The sequence below is a fragment of the Juglans microcarpa x Juglans regia genome, chromosome 8S, assembly GCF_004785595.1.
Source record: "Juglans microcarpa x Juglans regia isolate MS1-56 chromosome 8S, Jm3101_v1.0, whole genome shotgun sequence".
Classification (NCBI taxonomy): Eukaryota; Viridiplantae; Streptophyta; class Magnoliopsida; order Fagales; family Juglandaceae; genus Juglans; species Juglans microcarpa x Juglans regia.
In genome coordinates, this window is record NC_054609.1 from 19,617,603 (window position 1) to 19,636,382 (window position 18,780).

The following is an 18,780-nucleotide window of genomic DNA, read 5'->3' on the forward strand; positions in this document are numbered from 1 at the left end:
AAAGAGTCTTAAGAGTCCATTAGATGGATAGGATGAAGAGATGAGTTGGCCTGAGAAGGAAAGACTTGTTTTGTTATGATGACGTGACCTGTTGTGATGAAAGGTGAGTCTTCTTCATCATCTTTTTTTGAGATTTATGACATCGCCTCAACTAATTTTTTTAAATCTTTTTTACTGGTATTGGATGCTAATTGGGTCTGAAATCTACACCACTGGACTAGAACTTCAGAGGTTTTGGTAGACTTTGAAAACATTTTTTCTTTCATTTATTTTTTCAAATTGTTTGTTATAAATGTAGAAAAATTGATCATTATAAGTCAAATTGTAGAGTCAAACAACAAATTGATGAATTAGATACACTTGAGACATTAAAATAAAAATTATTAAATATCTTTATAACACTGTCAAGTGTAGAAGAAGAAAATTTTTCTGAAGAAATTTATCAATTAAAAGAATCAAACTCTTCAGAATAATGTTTTGATAGTGAATCAGAAGAAGAAGAAGATGTGGATCATGTTTGTTATTGCCTAAATAAAGATAATTGTATTTATAACAAAACTATTAATGTTCTTTCAAAATATGAAGATATTCTCTTAGAATTAATTGATAAAACTAGCCATCCTCAAGAAAAAAAGAATATTTAGTAAAATTAAAAGATACTTTTGATACAAAAATTAATCATACTACTTTAGTATCCTCACTTTATAATTTTTTAGAAATAATAAATAGATTGAAAACTGAAAAACAAAAAGTTACACTACAAGACTGACAATAAGAAATTAATGAAATAAAACAGGTGGTTAAAAATATAAAAACATATTAGAAATTGCAAATGAATAATTATTACAAGAAATTATATTATTAAAAATAAATAAGAATATTAATACCCCTAATAAAGAATAAGGAGAATGCTCATCATCAGATAATTTTATAGTATTAGTATGTGTGTATATATATATATATATATGTAGTATAGTAATATATATAATATATAATATATATAGATACTATTTATAGTCCCAAAGGCCAAACGGCGTCGTCTATATATATGGAATCAGTGGGATGTATGAGACGGCGTCGTTTAATGGGTTTGGGTTTACAAATCTCCACCCTCCAACTGGCGTCCTTTTGAGGGGAGAAAACGACGCCGTTTTAATTAGTTGGGGGTTAGGGTTACGGGTTAACCGGTTAACACCCACGCCCCCAACCCCCCCACCCCCCGCCGCGGGACCGTCTTCAGTCTTGACTCTCTCCCATCACTCTCACTCTCAGACCTCAGCTCTTCTCTCTCAGCCCCTCCCTCACGCAGCCCCTCGCCTCGCCGTCAACAGCCCCTCGCCGTCGATACCCTCTCGCCTCTCGGTAATCGGTATGTGAACACTGAACAAATTTGGGTTTTTTGTTTTTGTTTTTATTTTTTTAATTTTTCTCGGTAATGATTCATTTCATTGCTTCATTTCATTTAGGGTTTGTATTGAATTTACAGATAACCTCAGTCAGAATTGAATTTCACTTTGAAAGTAGCTCTAATTGGTTGTGTAATATGCAGATTTGGAGAAAAAAGAAAATAAATGGATGATAGTTTATATGACGAGTTTGGAAACTATATTGGACCCGAAATCGAGTCTGACCAAGAGAGTGACAGAGAGGATGAAGATGAGGATCTTCCGGACAGGCCCACTGAAGTGGCCGAGGCATCTGATGGAGAGGATGCAGCTGCTGCTTCAAATGGTTGGATAACGGCCTCGAATGATGTTGATATGGATAACCAGATTGTCCTTGCTGAGGACAAAAAGTACTACCCAACTGCTGAAGAGGTTTATGGTGAAGATGTTGAAACGCTGGTTATGGATGAAGATGAGCAACCTTTGGAGCAACCGATAATTAAACCTGTTAGGAATATTAAGTTTGAGGTTGGGGTGAAGGATTCTTCTATGTATGTCCCAACCCAATTTCTAGTGGGTCTCATGTCAAATCCCATTTTGGTGCGAAATGTTGCCCTCATCGGGCACCTTCAGCACGGGAAAACTGTCTTCATGGATATGCTAATTGAGCAAACACATCACATGTCCACATTTGATGTGAATAGTGAGAAGCATTTAAGGTACACAGATACGAGGATTGATGAACAAGAGAGAAAGATATCAATTAAGGCAATTCCAATGTCGCTTGTTCTGGAGGATAGCAATTCAAAATCATACCTTTGTAACATAATGGACACCCCTGGGCATGTTAATTTCTCTGATGAAATGACTGCTGCCCTCAGACTTGCCGATGGCGCTGTATTGATTGTGGATGCTGCTGAAGGAGTAATGGTAAGTAATTTTCTGTTTATCCAAATCTTAATTTTGTTCATACCTTATAGCTTTTTTTGGCTTTGGTATACCCTATACCTCCGTGGATTAATCTGGTATACCCTTTGTTCATATCTTATAGCTTTATAGCTTGTTCATATCTTATAGCTTTTTTTGGCTTTGGTATACCCTTTGTTCATGATTTCTTATCTTTAATTTATCGCTCTTAGAATGTATTTAGGTGTTTTTATTTATACTTCCTGTGTACACTGGCTATGCCTACTTCATTCATATCAATAATATTTATCTCTTACTTAAAAAAAAAAAAAAAAAAAAAAAAAAAGATTAATCTGGGATGGTATGGTTCTAAAATTAAATTCAAGAAACTGCTTAATGTCCATCAAACACTGAAGATTAGTTTCTGCATGAAGTTTGAAACCTAAGATGGTAGGTTACCTGGTTATAGGCATCCATATTGATGGAGGGTTAGGAAGTTGATTTTGTAAACATTGGCTAATTTGAGGGATAAACCAGAGTCCGTATGTAGGCCAACCAAGTCTTTATCTATTTATATTTATATGAGTTGGGTTAGAAAGTGTCTTCAAGAAACTAAACTGAAATTTGTGAATCAAGCTGTTGTTCAGAGTTTGTGGAATTGTAGTAGTGTGGGTTGGGTAGAGTTGGTGTTTAATGGGGCTTCGGGTGGAATTATAATAATGTGGAAGAGGAGGGTGGTGGAGTTGAGGGATCATTTTGTGGGGGGAATTCTTGGTAGCATGTCATTTTAAGAATATTGAGGATGGGTTTGAATGGGCATTTGCTGGAGTGTATGGCCCTAATGTGGATAGTAGTAGGAGTTTATTATGGGATGAAATGTCGGGTGTATGTGGTTGGTGGAATTTACCTTGGTGTTTTGGTGGGGATTTTAATCTCACTCGTTTCCCTAGTGAGAGATCGGGGGAATCATATTTTTCACATGCAATGTCTACTTTTTCAGATTAAAATTAAATCTGATTGATTTACCTTTGGTGGGAGGAGATAATACTGGTCTAATGGTAGGTCATTTTCAAGGCTGGATAGATTTCTGGTTTTGCCTTCTTGGGTGGCTCATTTTTCTGGTTTGAGTAAGAAATTATTGCCGAGATTGTGTTATGATCATTATCCTATCATGTTGGATTGTGGTGGAATTGAGGGTGGGAGAAGGTATTTTAAATTTGAAAACATGTGGCTAAAGGATGAGGGAATTGTGGACAGGGTGAGAAGTTGGTGGAATTCCTATAATTTTTCTGGCACTCCTAGTTTTGTCTTGGCTGGAAAATTGATATCTCTTAAGAAAGATATAAAGAGATGGAATAAAGATGAGTTTGGGAATTTGGATAGCAAGAGGAAGCTTCTTTTGGAAGAGTTAAGAGGTTTGGATGAGAAGGAGGTGCAAGGGGTGATATCGGGGGAGGACAGAATAAGAAAAATAGGGGTGGTTTCTGAACTGGAAAATATAGCATTAATGGGAGGAAATTTCGTGGAGGCAAAAATCTAGGGTGCTGTGGTTGAAGGAAGGAGATAGGTGCACTAAATTCTTTCATCAAATGGCGAACTCTCTTAGAAGGAAGAAATAATGTGATTGAGGTTCTTCGAGATGGGGACAGGGCTTATCACGGATCAAGAAGACATTAAGGCTCACATAGTGAATTTTTATGAGCAGCTGTTTTCAGAAGATTTTGGAGACCAAAACTGGACGTACTTGGTTTTGACTCTATAGATCAGGTCGAAGCTGATTGGCTGGAGAGAGAGTTTGAAGAAGAAGAAGAAGTACTTAATGTGGTTAAAGGTATGGATGGGGATAAGGCTCCGGGTCTGGATGGGTTCTCTTTGGCCTTTTTTGAAGCATGCTGGGACATTGTTAGAGAAGATATTCTGAAGGTAGTTGCTGAGTTTCATTCGTATATGAGGTTTGAGAAGAGTTTTAATGCAACTTTCATTGCACTTATTCTGAAAAGGTAGGCCTATTAGTTTGGTGAATGGAGTGTATAAAATCATTTCTAAGGTGCTGGCCAAACGTTTGAGCAGGGTGATGGAGAGGATAATTTTAAAATCACAAAACGCCTTTGTGAGGGGAAGACATATTTTAGACTCTGTTTTAATTGCAAATGAATGCTTGGAGAGTAGAATTAAAATGGAGAAAGCTGGTATTTTAATCAAATTGGACATGAAAAAGGCTTATGACCATGTGTGTTGGGATTTCCTTGATTATTTGCTGAAGAGATATGGTTTTGGTGATAAATGGTGTTCGTGGATGAAGCATTGTGTGTTGACTTCAAAATTTTCTATTTTGGTGAATGGAGAACCGGTTGGTTTCTTTAGTAGCTCATGTGGTTTGAGGCAAGGTGATCCCATCTCCCCCATTCTTTTTGTTATGATTGTGGATGCCTTGAGTAGAATGATTGAGAAGGCTGTGGATGGTAATTTTCTGTCCAGCTTTGTGGTGGGTAATGAGGTCCGGATTAGTTTTAAGGTCTCACACTTATTGTTTGCTGATGATACTTTGATTTTTAGTGAGCCCTATTCTGACAATCTATGTGCTTTAAGAGCACTTTTGTTGTGTTTTGAAGATGTTTCGGGGTTAAGAGTTAATTTATCAAAATCTGAAGTCATTCCTGTGGGTTCTGTTCAGAATATTTCAGACTTGGCAAATATTCTGGGGTGCAGAATTTTTTCACTCCCTATGAGGTACCTTGGGCTTCCTTTGGGGGCTTCTTACAAATCTGTTAATATTTGGGATGAGGTGATTGAGAAAATTGAAAGAAGGTTAGCTGGTTGGAAAATGATCTACTTGTCTAAGGGGAGAAGATTAACTCGAATAAAAAGTACTTTGTCTAACCTTCCCACGTATTTCTTATCTCTTTTTCTGTTGCCGGCAAGGGTTGGAAGAAGAATTGAGAGTTTATTTCGGAATTTTTTATGGGGTGGTAAGGGAGTTGAAAAAAAGTTCCATTTGATTAATTGGAAGAAGGTTTGTCAACCAATTGATTGTGGTGGGTTGGGGATAAAAAATTTGAGATTGTTTAATAGAGCATTACTTGGGAAATGACTTTGGAGATACCACTTGGAAAGTAATGACTTTTGGAAAAATGTTATTGATGTAAAATCTGGTAGTTTGTGGGGAGGTTGGTGTTCTAAAGATACTAGTGGTGCGTACGGGGTGAGTTTGTGGAAGTTCATTAGAAAAGGATGGGGGCTATTTTCAAATCATATTAGATTGAAGGTGGGAGATGGGAAGAGGTTACTTTTCTGGCATGACTTGTGGTGTGGGGATTCTTCACTTAAGCTGGACTTTCCCTCTCTTTTTAGAATTGCAAGGGATCAAAATGCAGCTGTAGGAAATTCTTTCTGTTGCATTGACAATAATATTCAGTGGAAAGTTATCTTTATCAGGGATGTTAATGACTGGGAAGTGGATGATGTTAAGGCTTTTCTGGAAAGACTTTACAGATCAAAGTTGATGCTAGGTAGGGAGGACAGCATGCTGTGGATTCCTGCAGGAAATTCTAAGTTCTCAGTCTCCTCTTTTTACAGAATATTAACCAGTCACAGGAGTTGTGAATTTCCCTGGAAAAACATATGGAAAGTGAAAGTTCCTTCCAAGGTTGCTTTTTTCTGTTGGGTGGTATCCTTGAGCAACGTGTTGACAACTGAAAATCTTAGAAGGAGGGGTATGTACATTGCTGATTGGTGTGTGATGTGCAAGAAGGATGGGGAATCTGTTAATCACCTCTTTCTTCATTGTGAAGTGGCCAGGTTCTTGTGGAATGAGGTTTTGAATTGGACTGGTTTACTTTGGGTGATGCCCAAGGAAGTGGTGGATTTATTGGTAGTGTGGAAGGGATTGAAGGGTAGGAAGAATGATGTTCATGTTTGGAAGATGATTCCTTCTTGTCTCATGTGAAAGGAATGGGAGATGCTTCGAAGATAAAGAACGTTCATTGGGAGAACTTAGGGATTTTTTCTCAAGTACTTTGAGTTTGTGGGCTAAAACTTTTGTAATGGAAGATAATTTCCAGAATCTGTTTTAGTTTTCCTTTTGGTTTTGGAAAGTAGTAGGTATTTCCTTTGTATACGTCCTGTGTACTTGGGCTTGTGCCTATTTCTTGGGAATAAAATCTCTTATTACTTATAAAAAAAAAGTTGCCTTCAGGTTTATGAGATGGTATGATATCACAACTCTTTATTCTAGTAGAATGTTCTTGAAATATGATATCACTGCTTGATATTGATATTTATAGTATTATGTGATAAATAGGTAAATACGGAGAGGGCTATACGCCATGCAATCCAAGATCGCCTGCCTATTGTAGTTGTGATCAATAAGGTATCTCTCTCTCCCTCTGTCTCTGCCCCCACACCCCCCCAAAAAAAAAAAAAAAAAAAAAGAGAAAAAAATGGGAGTGCCTACCTGTTTATATTTTTATGAGTTTAGAAGATGTAAGATATATAATTAAGCAGTGAGCTTCTATAACTCCATTGAATTCTTATATCAAACCCTTTGTTTTAAAGGTTGACAGGCTGATAACAGAACTTAAACTGCCCCCAAAGGATGCTTACTTTAAGCTAAGGCATACTCTGGAAGTCATTAATAACAACATAGCTGCTGCCACTTATGCTGTTGGCAATGTCCCAGTTATTGATCCAGTTGTTGGAAATGTTTGTTTTGCAAGTGCTACAGCCGGATGGTCCTTCACTTTACAATCATTCGCTAAACTTTACGTGAAACTCCATGGAATCCCATTTGATGCTGACAAGTTTGCATCTCGGCTTTGGGGAGATATCTACTATCATCCGGATGCACGGGCTTTTAGGAAGAAACCCCTGCGGGTGGAGGGGAAAGATCGTTTGTCCAGTTTGTGCTTGAACCCCTTTACAAAATATACAGCCAAGTGATTGGTGAACATAAAAAGAGTGTGGAATCTACTCTTGCTGAACTTGGTGTCACTCTTCCAAATGCAGCTTATAAACTAAATGTCAGGCCTTTGCTGAGGCTGGCTTGTAGCTCAGTTTTTGGCCATTCCTTGGGCTTTACTGATATGCTGGTTCAGCATATACCTTCCCCCAAAGCTGCCGCAACAAGGAAGGTTGATCATATATATACCGGGCCAAAAGACTCTATGATCTACAAGGCCATGAAGAATTGTGATCCAGATGGGCCCTTAATGGTTAATGTGACCAAGCTATATCCCAAGTCAGACTGTAGTGTCTTTGATGCTTTTGGCAGGGTTTATAGTGGCAGGATTAGGACAGGGCAGACTGTACGTGTTTTAGGAGAAGGGTATTCCCCAGATGATGAGGAAGACATGACTGTAAAAGAAGTAACAAAATTATGGGTTTATCAAGCTCGGGATAGGACACCAATAGCCGAGGCTCCTGCTGGTTCTTGGGTTCTCATTGAAGGTGTGGATGCTTCCATTATGAAAACTGCCACACTTTGTGATGAGGATGTGGGACGTTATGAGGATGTATACATATTTCGGCCTCTCCAGTTCAATACACTTCCAGTTGTGAAAACGGCTACTGAGCCTTTAAATCCAAGTGAGTTGCCTAAAATGGTGGAGGGTCTTAGGAAGATCAGCAAGAGCTATCCTCTAGCCATTACTAAGGTTGAGGAGTCTGGGGAGCACACTATTTTAGGTACAGGAGAGCTGTACTTGGATTCTATCATGAAAGACCTCAGAGAGCTCTATTCTGAAGTAGAAGTCAAGGTATTTATTTCCTCGTGTCTCCCTTTTTAACATCTATACCCATTAATTCTTGTCTCTTTCAAATCTTGTGTTCTGCCTTTCCGAGGGACGTACATTGTGCTGATGGCCTGTTGTTTGCCTCTTATGCTTCACTTGAATTCAGGTAGCAGATCCTGTTGTTTCATTCTGTGAAACCGTGGTGGAGTCTTCATCAATGAAATGCTTTGCTGAAACACCAAACAAAAAGAATAAAATAACCATGGTAGGGAAGTCATCTGGATTTCATTTGATCTATGTGCTATTGTGTATCATATGCAATCTGTTCATGCAGTACGCACACTTATACCAATTCTCATATTGTAGATTGCTGAGCCGTTGGAGAGTGGACTCGCAGAGAAAATTGAGAATGGTGCTGTAAGCATTGATTGGAATCGAAAAACAATTGGTGAATTCTTTGAGAAGAACTATCATTGGGATGTGCTTGCTTCGCGGTCAATATGGGCATTTGGCCCTGATAAGCAGGTAATTGAACCTTCCAGGCGAAATATGATTTAGATCTTCTTGATCTACAGTCTATATAGGCATTTGTATCTGATGAGCAGGTATAAACTATGAAGTGAGTGTACTGTGTGCGCATGCTGTTTTTGCAATTAAAGGAAAGTGATACCATCTTTTTATGCCTTCTTATGAGTCTTGGATTTCGACACTTTTATGTCATAAAATAAACATTCGACAATTTTCTCTTTATTCAAGTCTTTTATTTCATGCCCCTTCTTGAGATTTCTATGCATTCATTTGACAAATGCCGTACATGCAGGGGCCGAACATTCTATTAGATGACACGCTCTCTGGTGAAGTTGACAAGAATTTGCTGAATGCTGTCAAGGATTCCATTGTTCAGGGTAATTGGAATGATGTTTTCTATTAGATGACAAGCACTCACTTTAAGCCCATCATTAATTGGATTTTGTATTTCGGACAGATTTCAATGGGGTGCTCGAGAGGGACCTCTCTGTGATGAACCTATCAGGAATGTTAAATTCAAAATAGTTGATGCTAGGATTGCCCCTGAGCCACTGCATAGGGGATCTGGTCAAATCATTCCCACGGCTCGACGTGTGGCCTATTCAGCTTTCCTTATGGCAACCCCACGCCTTATGGAACCAATGTACTATGTAGAGGTAGACTTTTATAATATCAAGATAAGATTGCTTTTTTTTTTTTTTTTTTCCTTTTGTTCATGTGACTGAGGAATAATGGTGGCTATCATGATAATCGTGGGAATGGGAATTGAGAATAACTCTCATTTCCTGATGTCATAATGGTCATTTAAGTCTTCCTTATGTCTTTTGCTTCTAAACTAAAACATGTGCAAAGTTTTGGAATTTTTCGTACGTCTTTCTTTGAATTACTTTATTATGGGGATTCTGAGAAACAGCTTGTTTATAGATTTGACTTGTCTAGAGACATGACCCTGGAGCTGCTACTAAATTTGTGATGCTGTTGTTTCAGATACAAACCCCAATCGATTGTGTCTCTGCAATCTACACAGTGCTTTCCCGCAGGCGTGGGCATGTTACAGCTGATGTTCCTCAACCTGGGACCCCAGCTTATATTGTTAAGGTTTGCTGACTAACCTTTATATAGAGATCCTCTGGTAAATTCTGGGAAATGAGCATGAAACCTTTTGATCACCTGTAAAAAATTCCCAAAATCAATTGGAAAGGAAAATTCTGGGTGTCTGTAACACGCCATTCCCGTTGGATAGAGATATTACCAACATTTAAAACATAATGCCCGGTAAAGAGATTCATATCCTGAATTACCTCATTTATTGAAATTCATCAAAACGTTAAAACTGAATTGAACATGATTGTTTTGGAAACTGAACGAAATATAAAGAAACATAAACTAATCCTATGCATGACATAAAAGAAATCTAATTCTGGTGATAAAATCACTTATTCATTCCTAAGTCTTGGTACTAGATCTACTCTTGGCCATCCAGCTCTTCATCATCATAGACATCATCTCTTAGCGCTGCTTCCTGATTTCTAACTTGTAGCGCGTTACCTAAACGAGATTCTAGACGTTAATAACTTCCTAGCAAAACGTGTCGTAATACTCTACGTAATTAAATACGTATAAGGAATTTAACTACTAATAGACTCCAACAAATGCTTTGAAATCCTTTAAAAATCTTTTATAAAAACTGTGTCTAAATGCTGATAATTGTTCAATTAGATAAAGCCCATGTAAAGGTAATGTATTTCTGAAAATATACTAGCCTTCTTTAAAATTGTAAACCAGTTTCTGTCGACCCAGAGATTAACCACTTAAAGAAAATACTATCTGACTGACTTAAGGCCCCAAGAAGTAGAGGCTCAGGAAATTACACCCTCACGGGTCAAAAGGGCATGCATGGAATTACAGAATTAATGGGGGGCTTTTTGGGAAACTGAAGCACACGGAATAAAACAAGAAGAAAGAAAGAAAAAGAAAGAAGAAAGAAAAGAAAAGAGAAAGAAAAGAAAATAAAATAAAAGAAGAAGAAGTAAAACAAAGGCTTACGGGAGAGAGAGCTGTGCGATGCTCACCGACGGAGAGCAGAGTGCGTCGGCGGCTCTAGGTGGCTAGAAGTGACCGGCGACGTGACTGGAGGGGTCCCTATGGTGGTGCGACACCGAGAGAGGGAGAGGGAGAGAGAAACAGTGAGAGTTTAGAGAGAGATGGGTTTGAAACTCAAACAACTGAAAGGGAGGAAGGGGGCGCGCGGCGGCAGGGGCTTACCTGAGGGGGTGGGTTCAACGGGGTTGAGTTGGCCGGTGTTTTCTGGCACCGTGGGTAGGGCTCCGACGTCCCGGGGTGGTCGACGATGGTTGGGCAGAGGTATGGTTTATGCGGGAATGTTGTTTCTCTTGATATATCAACGTGTGAATCACAGAGGCTTGAGAGTCTTTTATAGGCGATGGGAGGAAGCAACGTGAAGAGATTGGTTGAAATTTGAAATTGCCTAGACTTTAGGAACCTATTCTCACGTGGATACCGTTTCTGAGAGAGTTTGAAAAGTTTGACTTGGAGTTGCTCATACTCTGGAAACCGAAACTAGCACGGGGACTAAGTGGATAGAATATTCGAAGTTTTAAAAGGAAAGGAATCACTAAATCGATCTATTTGTTATCACAAAATCTAAAATAAATAAATAAATATAAAGAAATTAAAATACCAATAAATGAATAAATAAAATACTAGTTTTAAACCCTAAATTTAGACCCGTATGTTACAGTCCAGTAACTCGGATGATTGAATTGTACCCTTGGCCTGTATCAGGCAAGCACAATTTAATGTTGCTCTCGTGGAAAATTATTTAGATCATTGGTCAGTGTGGTGTATTGCTTATTATAATTTGAATATATATATATATATACATATGTATATTGACTTGTTTCCTAACTTTTTTTCACAATGGATTTACAGGCATTTTTACCTGTCATAGAATCATTTGGTTTTGAGACCGACTTGAGGTACCATACTCAAGGACAAGCCTTTTGCCTCTCAGTGTTTGATCATTGGGCTATTGTGCCTGGGGACCCTCTTGACAAGAGCATTGTTTTGCGACCACTTGAACCAGCACCAATTCAGCATCTTGCTCGTGAATTTATGGTGAAGACAAGGCGTAGAAAGGTATACCTGCTCCCTCGCTTCCTCCCCCCCCCCCCCCTCTCTCTCTCTCTCTCTCTCTGAAGTCTGTTTTGTTTTCTTTAATGCGAAAGCAAACTTTTCCTTATATATATTTTGTCAATGTTATCTATAATTATCTAGTTTGAAGATTGTTGAAGTTCAAAAACATTATCTAGTTTGAAGATTGTTGTGCTTGCTTTAAAGAAAGAGGAAAAATAGATAAAAGGCATGAGCAACATGATAGTCTTTTCAGCTGGTTCACCAGCATGATTGAGATGAAATATGTGTGCCTTCTGTCATTTGACACCACTGAGCATGCAAGTTCTATAATTATGTAGTGCTAGGAAACTTGCATCTATGCAGTAATAACTTTGGAATTTGCATTGAATTTGGCAGGGAATGAGCGAGGATGTGAGCATTAATAAATTCTTTGATGAGGCCATGATGGTGGAGCTGGCTCAGCAGGCAGCTGATCTTCATCAGCAAATGTTGTGATAAAGACTGCGTTTCAGGCTTTTGGTGTTTGTGCGACCACATCCGAAAATGTGGTTACATCAAGTTCATCAAACCCAAACTCAAATTGTGATTTTTGTGCTTGTTTTTACAGTAAGCGCCCCTACCGCCGGCGGCCTCCTTCCGCCAGCTCTCTGTAACGTTGAGGACAGGGTAGTTAGTTGACCTTCTCATCTTCCCTTGAGCCCAAAATAAACAAAAAAAGAAGAAGAAGCTGTAATATCCTAATTGTAGGAGTGTTTTTTGTAGAAGAGAGGGGATTAAAAGATCTGTGATCGATGTGACTAGTTTGTTCAATTAATTTGTCATATTTTGGTGTTATGAATATTGAGCTATCCTTGCTTGTAACTGCTGTATCAAATTTTTTATTTATTTTTATTCTGACTGCTGTATCTATTAGTAGAGGAGCTGTGAACTTAAAATAGAAGCAGTTGAGTATTAACTATAATCCATTGATCATGTGAAATAAAAAATATATATATATATATATATATATCGTTATTCTATTTTCAACTCCTTTACCTTTCAATATCAGGGGGAAAAGAGCTTAAATAATCCACCATTTAGTCTAAAATATCTGTATAAGTTAGTAATAATATTAGGACTATGTTAGATCTGACTCAGATCATCTGAGGTGTAACTAATGCTAAGATTTTTTTTGAAAGAACTAATGCTAAGATTATGTATACACACAGACGCGCGCGCGCCAGATCGACTACTATCTTATTACTTATTTGACTGACTTTAATTGTATAAAGGATTACGATTATTAGTGGCAAATAAAGTCCTAAAATTTCGATCATCTTCTTTCCTCCTGTGGTTGCCGTGTCTGGAAAAGACCTGAAAGCTTTTCCTTTTCTGGAAAAAATTCAGTTCAAATTTTCTGTTTCTGAATCGCGCATTGCAACCCCCAACCCCGTGAAAAAGATGTTGATATAGCAATCCAAAACCCTAACCCTTCATCCCATTTCGCAATGCAACCCCAAACCTTAAACGTACCTCCAGCTCTCACTCTATTCCCAACCCTCAGACCCCCTCACAAAACCTTCACTTTCCACCAATTTCTTGTCCTACTCATCACATTCTTAGCCTACGCTTCCTTCCACGCCTCTCGGAAGCCCCCGAGCATCGTCAAGAGCGTGCTCGGTCCCAAAATTGAACCAAATTCGTCCCATATCGGTCCCGATTCGGGTTGGCCGCCGTTTGATGGCCCCCAAGGAACCCACCGTCTGGGCGAGCTCGACCTCGCGTTCCTATCGTCCTACTCGATTGGAATGTACCTCGCTGGTCACGTTGGTGATCGGATCGATCTGAGGCTGTTCCTTGTGTTTGGGATGGTTGGTAGTGGAGCTTTCACCATATTCTTCGGGTTAGGGTATTGGTTGGATCTGCATTGGTTGGGGTTCTTTTTGGTTGTCCAAGTTCTGTGCGGGTTATTTCAGTCCATTGGGTGGCCCTGTGTGGTGGCAGTGGTCGGGAATTGGTTTGGGAAAGACAAGAGGGGGTTGATAATGGGGGTATGGAACTCGCATACCTCTGTTGGGAACATCATCGGTTCCGTTGTGGCATCGGGGGTGCTGGAATTCGGCTGGGGTTGGTCCTTTGTCTTGCCTGGTGTGCTGGTGATTGTGGTTGGGATTGTCGTTTTCGTGTTTCTTGTTACGAGTCCTGAGGACTTGGGGTTGGAGTCTCCTGGAATGGAGATCGAGATGAATGTTGAGGTGAGGCCAGACAGGGTGGAGTCGGAGGAAGCGGGGCTTCTTGTGAGTAGTGGGAGTTCTGATACCTTGGCTGCAATTGGGTTCTTGGAGGCGTGGAGGCTACCGGGCGTTGCACCATTTGCATTCTGCCTATTCTTCTCGAAGCTGGTTGCTTACACTTTTCTGTATTGGTTGCCCTTCTACATAAGGCACACAGGTACTTGTTTTGACTTGTATATGAATTTAGGACTGAATTGAAGCTGAATTTTTGTTTTAAGTTACCAATACAAATTTGGTCATCATCATTATCACAAATCACACCAAATTAGCATGAACTTGTAAATGAAGGGCGGGCCATTTCGTGAAGCAATGGCTCGAGATCTCCATGAAAGTTGTAGCTCATTTGCACCGTAAAAGTTGTAGCACACTTTTGAATTTGTAAATGGGAGGTATTCATTATAAATTTGTTTTCGTTGTAGCTGTTGCTGGAGTGCATTTGTCACATAAAACTTCTGGGATCCTCTCAACAATTTTCGACATTGGAGGGGTCTTTGGGGGAATTTTGGCAGGATTTGTATCTGATGTGATTGATGCTCGTGCAGTTACTTCAATTGTGTTCTTGTTACTATCAATTCCAGCCCTTGTTTTCTACCGGCTATATGGAAGCGTCTCCATGTTTGCCAACATTGGGTTGATGTTTTTGTCTGGATTGCTTGTTAATGGCCCGTACTCACTTATCACAACCGCTGTTGCAGCTGATCTTGGCACCCAGAGCATGGTTAGTGGGAATTCTCGTGCATTGGCTACCGTTACTGCTATTATAGATGGTACTGGTTCCGTTGGGGCAGCTCTTGGTCCATTATTGGCTGGATATATATCCTCTAGAGGATGGAACAGTGTCTTTTTTATGCTTATTGTCTCTGTTTTCTTTGCAAGTTTGTTCTTGATTCGTGTTGCAAGAAGTGAGATTAGAGAGAGATTGAATGCGGGAAAATGGTCTTGGAACATCATGAGCTCCCATTAGCGAGAAGTTCCTCCGGCATCATGCATTGTCTTTTTTCCCACCTGAGTTGGAGGGAAGTATATCTCACATAGGAAACGAAACATTGATAGGGAAGTTACAGGAGTCATCATACATGTATGCTTTTGTTGTATCTCATTCTTTTTTTTTTTTTTGGTAGATGGTCTTTATACACAGAAGAACTACTTTTCTTTTTATATGTATACAAGTAAAACACGGTAGAACTACTTGTTCGGATAGAGTTCAGTTCACCTTCCTCCCCCTGCCCCCGGGTCTCTTTTTTCCTTTTTCTTTTGTGGCTTTTTTCCTTTAGTTCTTGTTAATTGGAAGCCTTGCGTTTTTTTTGGTTAGATTTTCCCTTAAATTGTTTCGTATTAGGTAAAGCTAATCTATTAGGTAAATCCTTTGTTACCAATTTGATAGATTAGATTTTCCTTTAGTTCTTTTTCTATTCCTTAAAAAGAAAACTTTCTTACAATTCCCATGTTTCTAACTCTCCCTCCCTCCCCCTCTCTCTCTGAATCTTTTTCATTTGTCCCCACGAAAAAAAAGAACCTTATAAGCTAGCTCTTTTGTTGGGTTCTTGACTGTCCTGCAAGTCAATGAATAACTACGAAGTGATACTGGAGGAAACTAGTATATATTATTGGGGTTGAAATTTGAATATACAAATTTGAACCCTCTGGGTTAATTTCTTGATGCCTAGGATATTTTTCTTTCTACCCTTCTCGATCACTACCATTTTGATTATACAATCATTAACTTCATTAACAATTCTCTGTTTTCTAATATTTAAAACGTAGCAGAAAGGATCAACTTCCCACTCCACTATAAAGGACTACATTATGCCCTAAGCTTCATTATTTAGGTTAAAATTATTAATTTTCCCATTCTACATTCTAGTGGTTGACAAGAGAAACATGTTTATTTTTGTAATAAGGGCTTTGTAGTGATCAGATGTGAATGGGATGCATTTAGTAACTGTATTATAGCCGTTGATCTTTGGAACATCAGCCCAGTACTTCATGTTTGAGCTACCCAATGATCTCCATTTCTGTTCCTAAGATAAGCTTGAATATTTCTTTGATTAAAAGAACTTAATCTGTGCTTATAATAAGACAGCCCAAAGCTGTGTAACTCACGAGGTTAGAAAATTGATTATTGATAAGTGATTTGGAAAACTTAAATGGAGTAATAAAGACCACAACAAGGATTATTGGACAGAGAGAAAATCTACTTCTAATCCGGTTTGTAGATCACACACTACACGAAAGTTGATTTGGCAGACCCGGTCCAACACGAGTCTGGTCCACTAAAACAACTCTCTCGTGTGGCTCTCCCTCCCTCTGAATCTGAATCCCCACCTCCTTAAAAAATCCTCACCAAATCTTTTTTCCTCCGTTCGCCGTGTGCCTCTCCCTCCCTTTGAATCTCACCAAATTCCTCTACCCCCATTCGTCAATGACTCTCTCCCTTTGAATCTGAATCCCTCCCCTTATGATGGACGTTTCATCTTCTCCCACCTCAGATCTTGCTTTCTTCTGTGAGTATCCAGTTGTAGATCCCATCTGATAAATCGAACAACAAGCACTAATCTAGAGGCTTATAATCATCATTCGTTTCAACCATGGACGCGAGCTGAATGCCTATGTGAGTTGAAAGAAAAACTAAAAAATAGGGCATAAGAAAAACAGGAAAAAAATATTTCACGAATAAAACGAAAAAAAAAGCATGTGTGAGGTTGAACGTGGATGCGAGCTGAATGTGGTGGGTCAGTTGTGGCTAGATTCTCGTCGGTTCGTTGTTCTCGTCGGCGGTCCCAAACGGTGGTGGACATGAAGAGGTTGGCAAAGGAAAATCGAGGAGGAGGAGGAGGCACATGAGTAGAACTTCTCTTTCTTTGATTTTTTTAATTTCAAACCCAAAGTTAGTTTTGATATAGACAAGAAGAAAGAGAGAATAGTTGGGGAAGCTGAATTACAATTCAAGTGTTTGTGATAAATATGTTACAAGAGCTAAATGATTTTTATAAACTCTTCCAAAAAAGTTAAAAGAAAATAAGCATAAAAAAAAACTAAATGAGCAAAATTAAACAACTAAAACCGACATTTAATGTGATTTTTCTTCCCTCTTAAATTTTGAGGAGGAGGGGCCCCCGGGGAGGGGGGGGGGGGGGAAGAATTCGAAAGTCACCCACGTCATATTTGAGTATTTCCTATTTAGAGTCTCTAAAACATCTAAAACGCACATTTAATTAAAAAAAAAAGCCACATTACCAATTTTGTGTGGTGTATGTGGGAAGGAGGCACATGAGTAGAACTTCTCTTTCTTTTATTTTTTTTTAATTTCAAACCCAAAGTTAGTTTTGATATAGACAAGAAAAAAGAGAGAATAATTGGGGAAGCTGAATTACAATTCAAATGTTTGTGATGAATATGTTACAAGAGCTAAACGATTTTTATAAACTCTTCCAAAAAAGTTAAAAGAAAATAAGCATAAAAAAAAAACTAAATGAGCAAAATTAAACAACTAAAACCGACATTTAATGTGATTTTTCTTCCCTCTTAAATTTTGAGGAGGAGGGGCCCCCGGGGAGGGAGGGGGGGGGGAAGAATTCGAAAGCCACCCACGTCATATTTGAGTATTTCCTATTTAGAGTCTCTAAAACATCTAAAACGCACATTTAATTAAAAAAAAAAGCCACATTACCAATTTTGTGTGGTGTATGTGGGAAGGAGGCACATGAGTAGAACTTCTCTTTCTTTTATTTTTTTTTAATTTCAAACCCAAAGTTAGTTTTGATATAGACAAGAAAAAAGAGAGAATAATTGGAGAAGCTGAATTACAATTCAAATGTTTGTGATGAATATGTTACAAGAGCTAAACGATTTTTATAAACTCTTCCAAAAAAGTTAAAAGAAAATAAGCATAAAAAAAAACTAAATGAGCAAAATTAAACAACTAAAACCGACATTTAATGTGATTTTTCTTCCCTCTTAAATTTTGAGGAGGAGGGGCCCCCGGGGAGGGAGGGAGGGAGGGAGGGGGGGGGGGGGGGGGGAAGAATTCGAAAGCCACCCACGTCATATTTGAGTATTTCCTATTTAGAGTCTCTAAAACATCTAAAACGCACATTTAATTAAAAAAAAAAGCCACATTACCAATTTTGTGTGGTGTATGTGGGAAGGAGGCACATGAGTAGAACTTCTCTTTCTTTTATTTTTTTTTAATTTCAAACCCAAAGTTAGTTTTGATATAGACAAGAAAAAAGAGAGAATAATTGGGGAAGCTGAATTACAATTCAAATGTTTGTGATGAATATGTTACAAGAGCTAAACGATTTTTATAAACTCTTCCAAAAAAGTTAAAAGAAAATAAGCATAAAAAAAAAACTAAATGAGCAAAATTAAACAACTAAAACCGACATTTAATGTGATTTTTCTTCCCTCTTAAATTTTGAGGAGGAGGGGCCCCCGGGGAGGGAGGGGGGGGGGGAAGAATTCGAAAGCCACCCACGTCATATTTGAGTATTTCCTATTTAGAGTCTCTAAAACATCTAAAACGCACATTTAATTAAAAAAAAAAGCCACATTACCAATTTTGTGTGGTGTATGTGGGAAGGAGGCACATGAGTAGAACTTCTCTTTCTTTTATTTTTTTTTAATTTCAAACCCAAAGTTAGTTTTGATATAGACAAGAAGAAAGAGAGAATAATTAGGGAAGCTGAATTACAATTCAAGTGTTTGTGATGAATATGTTACAAGAGCTAAACGATTTTTATAAACTCTTCCAAAAAAGTTAAAAGAAAATAAGCAAAAAAAAAAAAAAAAACCTAAATGAGC

General features: G+C 38.4%; 2 protein-coding genes across 2 annotated transcripts; both read left to right on the plus strand.

Moving 5' to 3' along the window:
• The first annotated feature begins 1,207 nt into the window (after positions 1-1,207).
• Positions 1,208-12,552, plus strand: LOC121244094 (110 kDa U5 small nuclear ribonucleoprotein component CLO-like). The gene is given in 12 exon segments (XM_041142140.1): positions 1,208-1,369; positions 1,550-2,315; positions 6,592-6,660; positions 6,846-7,152; positions 7,155-8,044; positions 8,187-8,285; positions 8,387-8,545; positions 8,841-8,925; positions 9,005-9,204; positions 9,536-9,646; positions 11,501-11,707; positions 12,101-12,552. Coding segments are annotated over 11 exon segments (2,970 nt in total). The 5' UTR covers positions 1,208-1,369; positions 1,550-1,571; the 3' UTR covers positions 12,200-12,552.
• Positions 12,553-12,977: 425 nt separating this feature from the next.
• On the plus strand, positions 12,978-15,177 carry LOC121244848 (putative glycerol-3-phosphate transporter 5). Its single transcript, XM_041143070.1, has 2 exons — positions 12,978-14,134; positions 14,397-15,177. The coding sequence occupies exons 1-2, from the start codon at positions 13,192-13,194 to the stop codon at positions 14,939-14,941; spliced, it is 1,488 nt and encodes a 495-aa protein (XP_040999004.1). The 5' UTR covers positions 12,978-13,191; the 3' UTR covers positions 14,942-15,177.
• Positions 15,178-18,780: the final 3,603 nt, after the last annotated feature.